Here is a 13,203-nt window from a genome sequence, read left to right on the forward strand (position 1 = left end):
AAAATCTGCACAGAATCATTAGAAAATATGTAAACTACCACTCTATGCAAATAAAGATGCTACATAACTGGCTTGGTTCTCTTGCTGTCATATTGGCTGTATACAACCACTCTTTGCAAAGGCGGCCACGGCGATTGAGTTCCACAGCAAAAGACACAGCCATGGAAGAGAGCTTGCTATTGTCAGATTACAGTAGAGAGCAACAAAGAAGAAGTAGAAATTCAAGTAGTAGTAGTAGTAGTTGTCTGACATGGGGTTATTTTTTCGAAGAAGTGAAGAGGTTGGGATGCATTGCAGGACCCATGGTTGCTGTGGTTCTTTCCCACTTCATGCTGCGGTTCATTTCAGTGACGATGGTTGGTCACCTGGGTGAACTTGCTCTCTCTAGCTCCTCCATTGCTTTCTCCCTCGCCGGCATCACCGGGTTCAGTCTTTTTGTAAGTCTCTATCTTCCTTCCATCTTCTTCTTCATCTTTTGTTTGGTTTCTGTTGGTAGAAATCCCAATTAACATTACCATGTATAGAATGCAAGAAACTTTTGTTTTTTTTTTTGAATCAAAAGTCCATATCTTTTCACAATGTGATATTCTAAGCTACTACGTCTATTGAGATGGGATTTGAACTCGGGTACAAACTGCCATGATCAACTGGCATAACCACATAAATTTTATCGTAGAAATAATCTGTCTCGAAAAACTAATTTGATTTGTAACTTGCTGTTTGAACAGACAGGAGTGGCAAGTGCACTGGAAACTCTGTGTGGGCAAGCATATGGAGCAGAACAATATCAGAAACTTGGACTTGAAACTTACACTGCCATATTTTCTCTCAACTTGGTTTGTGTTCCCTTATCTTTGATATGGATTTATATGGAGGAGATACTGATTTTCACCGGTCAAGACCCTGTGATTTCTCATGAAGCCGGCAAGTTCATAATCTGGCTTATTCCTGCTCTATTTGCTTATGCAACTCTTCAACCACTCGTTCGGTACTTCCAAACTCAGAGTTTATTAATGCCTATGGTCATAAGCTCTTTCGCCACTCTTTTATTCCATATTCCTCTCTCCTGGGTTCTAATATTCAAGTCTGGATTGGATCACCTTGGAGGATCATTAGCAATCGGCGTTTCCTACTGGTTCAATGTTATTTTTCTTTGGTTATACATGAAGTTTTCCCCTGCCTGTTCAAAAACTCGAGTTCCAATTTCAAAGGAGCTATTGCATAGAATCAGAGAGTTCCTTCGATTTGCCATCCCTTCTGCAGTAATGATATGGTAGCCAGTTTGTCCCTGTATTCTAATTTCTTACATCATTTAATCTCAAACTTCAACTCTTCCTTTTTTTTTTTTGCTCATGACTGTAGCCTTGAGTGGTGGGCATTTGAGATGGTTATTGTGCTGTCTGGACTTTTACCAAATCCGGCGCTTGAAACTTCAGTTCTGTCTGCATGGTAAATTTTCTATTACAGAGCGACATGCTAAGAACTATGCCCCAAAAAATAAGCTAATTTGTGATTATTCTAATTGATTGTTGTGGACAGTATCTTGGCGACGAAAACAATCTACGCAATACCAACTGGGTTTGGTGGTGCAGTAAGGTATGTTCACACTCTTAAGTTTCATCAAATTATACGTATTTGCGTACTGCTAACCCTGTTTCAGTTAAATTTGCATAAAATCATCTCCGATAAGCAATACCTAGTCTTTTTCTTTCCGGTGGGTATTGTACAGTACTAGAGTTTCAAATGAACTAGGAGCTGGTAACCCACAAGGTGCTCGTATAGCTACTTTTGCTGCGATGTTTCTTGCAGTCTTAAATGCAAGTATAATAATAACGATCCTTTTTGCCTGCCGGAAAGCATTTGGTTACACTTTTAGCAACGAGAAGGAAGTCATCGATTACATCACAACCATGGTCCCTCTACTTTGCCTGTCTGTTATACTGGACAGCATGTACGGGGTCCTTTCAGGTTGTTTGCCTTAACTTTCTGGTGCTACCAATAAGCACTTGAGTTCTTTCGTGTTTCAACCTGAAGTACTATGTTTTGTGAATGGATGAAACAGGTGTTGTTAGAGGAACTGGGTGGCAGCATATAGGGGCTTGGGTAAACCTTGGAGCATTTTATCTTTGTGGAATCCCCGTTGCTATCGCATTGGCTTTCTGGTTACAGCTAAGAGGAAGAGGCCTTTGGATTGGAATACAAGTTGGTACTTTTGGGCAAGTCAGTCTGCTCTCTTTAGTAACAATTTGTGCAAATTGGGAAAAGCAGGTATCTTCCTCAACCCTAAGTTTCCTGATAATGTTGATCTTCTCCGCCGAAATTTTCAGAGTTCTCATGTTTCCTTGCCAAGTAGTTAGAGCGAAGATAAAATGTATTTTTATCTTGTGATTACCATTTTAATCCATTTGCTTAAGCATGGCATCAACCCCGGTTTGTTAATTACGAGGACCCTTATGTTGGTATTCTGTGCTCCAGGCAAGCAACGCTAGGGAGAGGATATTTGAGGGAAGGCCCCCAGAAGTTAATGGCTTGTGCGACAAGGCAGAGAGTGGTGAGTGTTGATGAGCACAATCCTCTCTATCTGAGAGAGATTAGCTTTATCATTCTTCTGCAACTCAAAAATTTCGTAATAACGCGTTTGGATGCTTGTGGCATTCCGTCTTGATTACGTGCAAGTAAGAGAGATTGTACGAGTTCTTGACTCCAACATGGTACCCCGATAACCTTGCGGTTTCTGCAGACAATGTGAAAAGCAGAATGCAGGTGGCATGTCTACTGAAATATCATGCAGTAAAATGACAATAAAAGACATTTCATACACCCCAAACACCCTCCATCTCTCTCGATCCGTCTTCTCCCTTCAACAAATCACATAAAATAAATATTAGTAAATGATAATTTATGTTGACATGGTAAACCATATAAAAATAATGAAACAACAACGAAATACTTATCTTTGGTAGGTAAAGAATGTTCTTCGTCGATCCTTGATTAGAATAAGATTTTAGGTTGAAGCGTGTAAGTTCACTATCCTTAAGAGTAGATTTCGCCTCTTTAAGACTAGGTCTCGGTGTAGCAGATTATGACGCCCTACCCTCCAAAATACAACAACCCATGATCCGTGTAAACGTACACTCACAATACTTGAATTGGATGAACAATCCAATTTTTCCTTTAGCACAAAAGTGAACGACGAAAGATAAGGATTGAAGACTTAGAGAAGTGAAAAGGGCAGAAGATTGGAGCTCTATATTTCTCATCTTTTTATTTACGCAATCAAATGCTAACATTATAAATCCCTTTTAAAGCATCAGTTTTGGTTTTACAAAAAAAAAAAAAAAAAAAAAAAAAAAAAAGAAGCTGAAATCAGGACTTAAAACAAATTGAATAGTATTAAGGGATATTTCCTACTTTTAAGAGGAAGTAATATATCTAGATTTAGATTAAAGCAAGTGGTAAGGTATGGTCTTTCGATGGAGCAAGTTCAAGGACCTTCTAGATATAATTGGTGATTTGTTATTCGAAGATAAAATTTAATTGTAATTAGTGCGGGATACTCTTTTCTTTTTTATCAGGTTAAAATCTCTAACAATGTTTTATCCACGCCTAAATAAAGGCACCATATCATTGTATTGTACTTATCAACGAATATCATACCTTTCCTAAAAAAGTGATGGATAGGTTTTGTGGTTAAGTTGTGAGAAAGCACACCAACGGGTTGAACGGGTTCCACACACACAAGTTGGTAATCCCAATATTCCCTCACTTTAGCCACTCAAAAGCAACGGGTATGGGTTGTACTAAAAGGACTCAACAATATGTGTGTGCGCCGTATACTTCCAGTAGATGGCTTCCCTCTTGGCCAATGTGGGACTCCAAATTGGCTCTCATCAAAGCCACGAAACACCAACAGTTTTCCCATTCAACTCACTACGTATCGAGTTACAACTATTCTCTCTCCCCCCAAGTTTCCTTGTGATCCTAGATTTAGTTTACTTATCTAATTAAGATTGGTGTAGCGGTATTTATTTTCACTTTACGTGTGAGATCTTAGATTCAATTATCGTCAAAAACGAATTTGAAATACATTATTGTTAGTTCTATTGTAAAACTCAATCCACATCCTCTCCCTTAGGGCAAATAATTTCTTTAAAAAAAAAAATCATACGCTGTTAAAAAAAAATTCATAACGGGCCGAAGGTCATTTAGCCCAGTAAAAAGACGAGACGTCGTCGATTAGCGGAACTGGCTGCTAATCGCGATACCCTATTGGCACTTCGCGGCAGAACATTTTCCCCTCCACAAAACCCCAAAACCTCTGAGAATTTTGAGAACCCGCTGCTGCAGCTGCAATTCCTTCCGTCAAACGCCGAGCGATGGGCCGAGCCGAGAGAGACCAACTGACTCGAACTCTCAATCACCACCTCAACACCGTCCACGAGACCTTCCAGGTTCAATTTCTCTCTGTCTCTAGAAATTCAATCTTTCCTTCTTTTTTAATTTGTGTAATTTTTTTTTTTTATGGTTTTGTTTGTTGAATTGGATGAAATCAGGTGTTGGATCAAACCGCACCTTCAACACTTGAGAAGGTGAGCTGGGTGGAGGTCACAAAGATGGGCGATCAAGTCTCCAAACAAGCTACCATTTGTAAGTCCTATCAATCTTCGATTTTTATTTTTCTTGCTTTTATTTTAGTTTTTTTATCATCTGTGTCCACCGCTAATATCTTGGTATAGTTAACTCGAAAACGTGTCCTTTCGAATGGCAAAATCTGGAAAATTTATAGAAGGAATTCTGATTTCACCTTTCTGGACTTTACAAATAGCGTAATGCGGAGGCTAAATTTTGGAAACTAAAGGACATGGAAATTGATGATTGGTTTATTACTTAAGCATTGATTAACATGCTCAATCCTATTGGTGACATATCATTTAGTTTGCAAATTTAGTCTCCCTAGCATTACCTTTACAAATATGCTTCTGTAACTCAACAACTTTTCCATATTCTTCAATGTGCCTTGAGTGATCATGTGCTCAGAAAAAAGGTTCGATGGAGATTTGACTTATATGGTTTTTGTCTATCTATGTTTCAATTCGGTGATCTGGTTGTATAGTTTCTTCTTCTCCCCTTTGTTGCATAATGCCTGATGCTCAAGTGACTAAATGTGACTTGATAATGCAGTTGGAATGCTTTGGACCGGAGGAGAAACACCGCAAGTTAGAGCACTTGAAGAAAACATGGTTTCCTACTTCAATACCCTGCAAGGTTTTCTTCTGCTTTCACATGGGAGTACAGTCGGTGCAGGGCCTACGCTGGCTTCTTGTGTCCATACGTCTGTAAAGCAAGTTGTTGACACCAGTTTTAAGCTGTGGAAGGAATCTATCTCTTTGTATGGTAATCTCTCTCTCTCTCTCTCTCTCTCTCTCTCTCTCTCTCCAAACCATACATTGTTTCAGTAGCATTTCTTGTTCTTGATCACTGCATGCTTGTATTTTTGTTGAATCACGTACACATGGTCATTGGTGTATGACTTCAAAGTGACCAAGAACTTCAGCTTCTAGAGTTAGCTTTCATGTAGATCATTGACATCAGATTTCGGAGGCTAATGCTGATTAATAACCGTTAGAATCTATTTGATTGCATATTATGGTAGTTGGAAGTGTTTTTGTCTTGTCTAAAGATTTGACGACTACTTTAGCTAGTAGGAACCTTATCTTCACTTGGAACATACACTTGCAGGAGCGCGGAATAAAGATGGGAAACTCTCAATTCCACAGTGGGTCGGTGCAGTATGGGAAGCGTGTTCTGCTCTCAAAATGACACCTGCCACAAATATTACAGCAATTGGGCGAGCAATGACAAAGGTTGCAGTTTCGGTGAAAGATGTTCTTCGTGAGATGAAGGAGCTTAAGCCAGCTTCCTCTGACCCGACAGATGGATCCTCTATTGAGCCTTCTACTGAAGCAGAGATTGAACCCGATGATGATGAAATTTTAAGTGATGGTGATCTGGGCAATGACTTGTCACCTGAAGAGATGAGGGTTTCTCAATTGGCAATTGCCGTTGTGTCAGAGGCTCTTGTGGTAATAAAGGAACTAATTCGCACCATCAGCGGTCTGCTTAAACTGGAAAACCCAAATGGCGGCAGTAATCTTGTGGATTCCTTGGAGAAATTGTTGAAAATGTGTAAAGAAATCGGAATACAAATAGACGAGCTTGGAGCTTGTTTATACCCCCCACAAGAGGTTCCCGCTATCAAGGCAGCATCCGAGAAAATCTCCAGTTTTGTTGATGATATGCAATCCGAATTACAGAATCTCAACGGAAATCTGGAAGCTTTTATTCAGGCGTGCAATTGTTTGAAGAGTTCATTGAGACAGCTCGAATCTGAAGTGGCCTCTCCTAATACTGTTGATTTAGAAACCAGTGTGCAGAATATTGATTTGAACAGCTAGGCGAGCGAGTGAGAGACGAAATTGATTTTGCAGAGCTTTGTAAGTCTTTGTTTTCGAGAAGAAAATATACCTTGTTTCGACATTTGAATTCAAGTTTAGAATCCACCCTCGTTCTATATAAGATCGCATTTATGTTACACGTTGCAAATGTAAAGATCCTTACAAACACTGTATGCGCGATACTGCAAATAAATTTCATGCGTTTAACAGGGTTCACCGGCCAGTAAGCTTAACCACCCACGCACCCCCTAAGTAAAGACCGAGGAGGGGTGCTGCCAGAAGAACCTGAGTGAGTGGATCCGTTGACGGGGTAACCACAGCGGCTGCCACAACAGCGCCAACCACAACATACCTCCAAATTGATAGCATTTGGTCTCCTGATACCAGACCGACTTGTCCAAGGAGAAATTGTATAACCGGAACCTAGAATAAGATGAAAGGTAATTCGTTAACGGAGCTTCTACTGAGAGATCCACTTCAATACATGCATTTTAGGGGCACAAACCAACAGTCAATTTCGGTTAAGAATACTTGAGAGGAGAGTCGTTACCTGGAAAGACAAGCCTGTGCTGAACATGAGAACAAGTACGAACTCAAAGTATTGATCGATGGACCATAAAGATTCCACAACACCTTCTGCATACGTAACAAAAAAGTTCAAGGCTGCTGGTGTCAACACCATATAGGAGAAGGTGATACCAGCATAGAAAAGAACCGATGAGCCTATAACAATTGGCCCCAGAAATTTTCTCTCGTCTCTCGTTAATCCTGGAAGAACAAAGGCTATAAGCTCATACAGAATGATCGGGCTCCCCAAGAGAAGGCCGCAATATCCTGATACCTGCAGTAAACAATCAAAAGAACTTGTTACAGTGATTTACTTCTGAAATAACCAAATGAAAACACATAAAAAAAGGAGCAAGAGGTAATATTCTCATTTAAGACTGAGATTATTATGCGAAATACTAATCATAAAGTCCCTACAACACTTCATTACACTTCCGCAATAGCTAGCCGGACTGATTTGCACTTCTGGAAAACAAAATCTTAAATGCAACAATCATTTCAAAGACCGGATAGATATTCACCGAGTCTAACCTTTAAAGTAGTAAAGAAAAACTCGCCAGGAGCTAGCTGCAGGAACTTTACACCTTGTTCTTTAACCGGAGCTTCAAGAAATACTATAAGGTCTTTAGAATATGCAAAGCACCCCACCATAGAAACGCCAACCGCTATAACTGATATAAAAAGTCTTTGACGCAGCTCTTCCAGATGATCGAATAGGGTCATCTCTTTATCATCCGGGAGGAGCTCTTGACTAGGATACAGAAAATTGGAAATCGAACTTCCTCCATTGTCTTCTTTCACTCCATCAACTAAATCTATATGTACATCAAAATGGCATGTCAAACTTCTAACTGAAGACATTAACACGTACTTTCTCAAGGCAAGATCTAAATTGTGATAAGTGAGTAAATTTATATGCTTTTACAGAAGCAAAACCTGTACAAACAAATTGTTTTTGAAAAAGGTCCAAATTACACTAGTAGCTAAAGAAACTCGGTTTCTAATCTGTAGTAGCAAAAGCACATTCTTCCATTCAATCAAACGCACTTCTAATTACATTTGGAAGAAAAACTTAGAAGTGAAGCGCTTTCTAGAGGTGCTTCTCACGAAGCACTTCCAATTGCTTTTCCAAGAAGCACTGGATTTTTAGTGAAAAGTTCAATTATTATAGAGCTCCCAGATCAGATTTAAGGTATATTTTGCTTTTCCAAGAAGTACCAGACAATTATTATACTTAACGGATATTACAGAGCTCCCAGATCAGATTTAAGGTATATTTTGCTTCTAAACATACTCAAATTACTCAGATTAGCAAAGAATCAGAAGCACTAGAATTACTAACAATTGTAAGAAAATCCATGTTTAGCTCTTATTAACTTAATAACAAAATTCAGTGAAAAAAAAGTTACAAATTGTGGATGTTGAGCGTTACCAGTAGAAGGCCTCTCCTCGACGGCGGACCCAACCCCAGGTCCAGCGCCAAACTCCTGCTGCTTCTCTCTCAAATCATCATCAACAGCGCAGCAAACGACGTCACCGCGGAGGCTCCTCCGGATCCGCAGAAAACTGAGCTCCGGTCTCGGCCTCCTCGAGTGGTGGACTCGAACGGAACCCAGCTGGTTTCTGATTGGTCCCCGCCGGTCGAAGCAATTGCGGGTGCGATTCCGGACGAAGTTCAAGTTGGAAATGGAAGCACAACTGGTGCTTCCCATCTCTCCTCCGACTCTTCCAACTGCAAGTTCGCTGCTTCTTCTTCTTCTTCTGGTTCTTCTGAACGATGTCTGAATGTGAATGACTGGTGGGTTCTTCTTTCTTCAGCTCGTCGGGACGATATTTTTGGAATCGCAGCCAAAGACAATGGCGCATCGTAGCGGGTTCTCTATTTGTTTTCTACCATGCGCCGATGACGTAATGTGTGGCGTAGAATGGGCCTTACAAGCACTTTCCCAGTTGCAATTTCGGCCCACCGAAAAGGTTCAGTTCGGCCCATATTTAACTTGGGCCTTCGGTCTTAGGTGGGGCACATGTTGGTACTGTATAAACCGACTGCGCATTCCTTCCCGCCATTTCTCTCTCGTCTCAATTCTTCTCGCTCTGAGCTTGCTTCGCGAAATGGCGCGGGAAAATCCGACGGAGAATGCCCTATGTCTGCTCCGGACCCGGCTCTGCGACCCAAATTTCGCCTTCAAAGCTCTCTCTCACTCCGACGACTCAAACTACAGGTCCCCAATTTCCTTCAAATCTCACACGCTTCGACCCTAATTTCAATTTTAAAAAATAAAAAATTGGGGGCTTTTTGGCTTTGATTTTCTTATTTTTTTTATTGTTTTTGCAGCAAGTTGAAATTTTTAGTTTCGAGTTCGATCACTGAGGCCTGCAACAACTCCATTTTGCTTCTGGGTCCCCGTGGTTCCGGAAAAATTGCTGTATGCCCCCCCCTAATTTTCCATTGTAGTTCCTCTTATAATTGTAATATAAATATACAGTTGATTTTATTATTCTACTCGTGTTTTAGGTATTGGAGCTTGTGCTCAGCGATTTATTACAAGAATTTCCTGATATGATTTCAGTGGTATGCTGGCATTTTTCACTTTTATTCTATAAAATTTCTTTGCATTTTTCTGCTTTTTTTAATCCCGTTTTAATTTTTATTTGCAATTTAATTTGGAGTGGAAATTGTGCTGCAGATTAGGTTGAGTGGCCTTTTACACAGCAGTGACAACTGCGCATTCAAGGTTGATGATTCTGTCTACTTTTCTTTTTATTTTTTCGGGTCTGGGGTTGAAATTGTGATGAATCATTCAGGAATCCTAGATAGTAACATTATGTTTTTCTTTTTTTAATATGGTTGTTGGTCATTCAGGAAATCGCTAGGCAGCTATGCGTGGAGCATCAGTTGGTGTTCTCGAGAATGGTAATGTGCATAGTTTTATCTGAAACCACTTTTGAAGCATTGTACTTTCGAAAACTTATGGTTTCTTGATGTTGTGATCATTTTTGTAGGCATCGTTTGATGATAACTCTCAGTTTATGATAGCCATGTTAAGGTACGTATAAAGTTTCCGTGGTGCGGATTCTTATCAAATGGTTTAGAGGTTCTGACAGATCTGTTTCTCTGCTAATTAGGGAGTGTGGATTAGCGCATAAAACAATTATTTTTGTGTTGGATGAGTTTGACTTGTTTGCTCTGGTAAGACCTCATCTTCCTTTGCCCGTTTGTTTTTCAATTCTGCAGCCTTGCTCTTTGACATTCATGATTTATCTTTGGCTTCTTCGTTCTTTGAAACTAGTGAAGATTTGTGAAAAGCAATTAGTTAACATGTAAAAACTTGTGAATCTTTTCTCGGGCTGCAAAGTTACACTGGAAATCATACGAAAGTTTATCCTTTCATAAGGAGTAATTTATGTCTATTATTGAAGAAGAGTATGTGCAGACTGAAACATAAAGAACAAGCACACTCTTCGGTCTACTGAAACTAAATGTTGGAAGAATGTCAATGAAAACGTAATTATAACCTAGAGAAAATATATCTTGCACTTTTTTCTCTCTACTGGAGCTTTCATGAAAGGGGTTTGCTTGATCAGAGCTCAAATGAGCATACTTGTTTTCTCAAAATTGACTCTGGTTGGGTGCTTTTGGTTGAAGTATCAACTATAAATATTAAGACAAGACGATTTTGTGCAACATATAAGGTGTAAGAAGTGTATGACTTACAAGCTAAACCTACACATACCTTAAAGAGTTTATTGTCGGTTACTCATGGGAATATGTTATGAGTCTCGACAGATATGAATTTTGACCCATGTCGCATCTCTGCAAGTTGTGCAACTCATGCAGTGCAAATGCCTTTTTGAGTTCTTAAACTCACGCTGTCTTTATAGAATAAAGATAAACAACCATTGACTCAATATTTCTTTTTCATTTATGGTTCCTTACAGGGAAAACAGAGATTGCTTTATAGTTTACTTGATGCAATGCAGTCAGTTACATCTCAGGCTGTTGTCATTGGTGTGAGTTCGCGACTGGTATGTTACTTTAAAGTTGCTGTGATCTTTTCCTTGTTAACTTTTGTTGCCATAACTGTGAATGCCTGGGTTTTAATGTTAGCATATGGATTAGTTGCATCAAAGTTGAGAAGAAATTTTCATGCAGGATGCTGATATGCTTTTGGACAAAAGAGTAAGATCTCGTTTTTCACATAGAAAGCTTTTGTTTCTTCCTCCTGCTTATGAAGACATACAACGGTAAAGTTATTAACTTATGGCTTGGGTGCTGTTATTGTTTCTTCCCAAATATTGACACTTCCAATGTAGTAGTTGCTTTTCTGATTTTCTTAATTTCCAAGCGAGGCAGATTGTTGGAGCACATTTTACTTTTGCCAACAGATTCAAGCTTTCCACCAGACTATGTTATTGCATTCAATGCAAAACTTCAAGTATCCTTTCCTGACTATGTCTTTTAATGAGATAATATAGAATATTCATGTAAAACAATGTTTTCATTCTATAGTATTCTAGCAGATCAGATCCTTCAGCTTGTAAAGTCCTTGACATTTTACAGACTATATTGGCTGATGAGAGATTCAGAGAGATTATTAATACATATCTGAATCTTGATTCAACCGTCAAACATTTGTTAAGATATCTGTAAGTTTTTCTTTTGAATGTGAGAGAATTGAATGAACGTATTGCTTTTAGTGTTCATCATTTGTCGTATACTAAAGTTACTCATCGTGGATCATGGTGCTAGATTCCGCGCTGTTTCTGATATGGATTTAGAATCTGGAATGCTGTCGCTAGAAAACTTCAAAACTGCACTTTCAAATATCCAAAGGCATCCAAAGTTGGAATGCATAAAAGGTCTGAGAATTTATATCTTTCTTTGTTGGACTTCATTATCTGCATTCTTTGTTCCTCCCATATCCATCATTTCTGCCTGCCAAAGACTTGTGTATATAACTATTAAGTGAAGCAAAGCAATGATGTATTGTTTCCTGTCTTCTTCTTTTCTCCTTTTCTCCTTTTTGTTTCTTATGAAAATTGACGATTTAAGCAGATTGCTCTGTATTGGAACTTTACATTCTGGTATGCATGAAGAGGTTGGAAGTTAAGGAGCAGAACTCATACAATTTCAACGCTGTAATGAAAGGTGAATATGTGATTCTTGTCTTTCTAAGTCCTATTATTAAGTTTTCGCTTACATGTTTGGCATGTCTGGCAGAGTACAAAAGCATACACGATTCGGTCAAGACAGCTGACTATTTTGCAAGAAATGTTTGCTTACGGGTATGCTTAGCTCCTTGCTAAAATTGTGTTATAACAAATCTTATTGTTGTGTTACATTTTAGCAGAACATTTTCATTTTTTGCTTCTGCAGGCATTCGAACACCTTCTACAACGTGAACTAATTGGGTTTGCAGACAACAGAGGACAGAATCAATCCATTGAATTCAGTCCTGTAAAACTTTTAATCTCATCCCATGAACTACATCAGGGGATGAAATCATACGGTTCCTGTCCTGTAAGTCACTACAACAAAACTGTGTTTTTTTTGGGATAAAATGTATCAAAAGCTCAACTGAAACCGATCTTTCGAGGAATTTAATCACAATGTAGGAAAAGTTTTTAACATGTATCAGAACTTTTTGTTAGGTTTTATGTTGTCATCGTCGATCTTAATGACGAAAATAACGTGTACCAGACCACTTGGGTTTCATGAGTTGTTTGTGTTGTTGACAGGCAATTCTTCAACAATTAATGGATCGTCAAAAGTAGAGTTGCTGAAGGGAGCTGCTTCATGTGTATCATAAGCACAAGACGTGGTGTAATCTCCAGCATTTGTTTCATTTGATCTTGTTTGTGTATCAATATAAATAATTTATTTATGTAAAAGCATTATTGTTTTCCGTCACTACGGTACAGTCATTATGACACGCTAAAGTAGGGAGTATGACTGGAGTACAACTTTTTTAAAGAGCTCCTAACATAATGTTTTGATAATTTTAGCTAGAACCTTGATATAAAATAGAGATTGATTGGAGATACTCTACAGTCTAATATAATTTAGGAAATGCTACCGATTTTTTCAGTGAGACCTTCTCATTATATTTTTGAGCTCTCCTTCTCATCATTTAATGTTACACGGTTCATTTTATCTATTTGATTAACGTTTTTAAAATTT

The 13,203-nt window shown here is 38.8% G+C and overlaps 4 protein-coding genes across 5 annotated transcripts; 3 read left to right on the forward strand and 1 right to left on the reverse strand.

Moving 5' to 3' along the window:
• The first annotated feature begins 44 nt into the window (after nt 1-44).
• On the forward strand, nt 45-2,820 carry LOC126607578 (protein DETOXIFICATION 12-like). 2 transcript variants are annotated; one of them, XM_050275223.1, is made up of 7 exons: nt 45-437; nt 729-1,273; nt 1,363-1,449; nt 1,540-1,596; nt 1,730-1,968; nt 2,063-2,268; nt 2,476-2,820. In XM_050275223.1, exons 1-7 carry the CDS (start codon nt 45-47, stop codon nt 2,560-2,562), a joined length of 1,614 nt encoding a protein of 537 aa, XP_050131180.1. In that variant the 3' UTR covers nt 2,563-2,820. The 2 variants fall into 2 exon arrangements, with proteins under 2 accessions (XP_050131180.1, XP_050131181.1); XM_050275224.1 differs by lacking the exon at nt 1,363-1,449 and having other exon boundaries at nt 79-437.
• Nucleotides 2,821-4,255: 1,435 nt separating this feature from the next.
• On the forward strand, nt 4,256-6,592 carry LOC126607584 (uncharacterized). The gene is made up of 4 exons (XM_050275237.1): nt 4,256-4,451; nt 4,554-4,647; nt 5,182-5,394; nt 5,740-6,592. The coding sequence occupies exons 1-4, from the start codon at nt 4,377-4,379 to the stop codon at nt 6,453-6,455; spliced, it is 1,098 nt and encodes a 365-aa protein (XP_050131194.1). The 5' UTR covers nt 4,256-4,376; the 3' UTR covers nt 6,456-6,592.
• Nucleotides 6,502-8,772, reverse strand: LOC126607585 (sec-independent protein translocase protein TATC, chloroplastic-like). The gene is made up of 4 exons (XM_050275238.1): nt 8,455-8,772; nt 7,554-7,837; nt 7,006-7,296; nt 6,502-6,878 (listed from the first exon to the last, which is right to left on the reverse strand). The coding sequence occupies exons 1-4, from the start codon at nt 8,732-8,734 to the stop codon at nt 6,669-6,671; spliced, it is 1,065 nt and encodes a 354-aa protein (XP_050131195.1). The 5' UTR covers nt 8,735-8,772; the 3' UTR covers nt 6,502-6,668.
• Nucleotides 8,773-8,813: 41 nt separating this feature from the next.
• On the forward strand, nt 8,814-13,110 carry LOC126607579 (origin of replication complex subunit 4-like). The gene is made up of 16 exons (XM_050275225.1): nt 8,814-9,244; nt 9,358-9,448; nt 9,538-9,594; nt 9,710-9,757; nt 9,886-9,936; nt 10,026-10,069; nt 10,149-10,212; nt 10,962-11,048; nt 11,176-11,267; nt 11,377-11,458; nt 11,584-11,669; nt 11,773-11,882; nt 12,079-12,171; nt 12,244-12,308; nt 12,400-12,543; nt 12,762-13,110. Exons 1-16 carry the CDS (start codon nt 8,814-8,816, stop codon nt 12,795-12,797), a joined length of 1,581 nt encoding a protein of 526 aa, XP_050131182.1. The 3' UTR covers nt 12,798-13,110.
• The last annotated feature ends 93 nt before the right edge of the window (nt 13,111-13,203 follow it).

The sequence above is a fragment of the Malus sylvestris genome, chromosome 16 (genome assembly GCF_916048215.2).
Source record: "Malus sylvestris chromosome 16, drMalSylv7.2, whole genome shotgun sequence".
NCBI classification, from domain to species: Eukaryota; Viridiplantae; Streptophyta; class Magnoliopsida; order Rosales; family Rosaceae; genus Malus; species Malus sylvestris.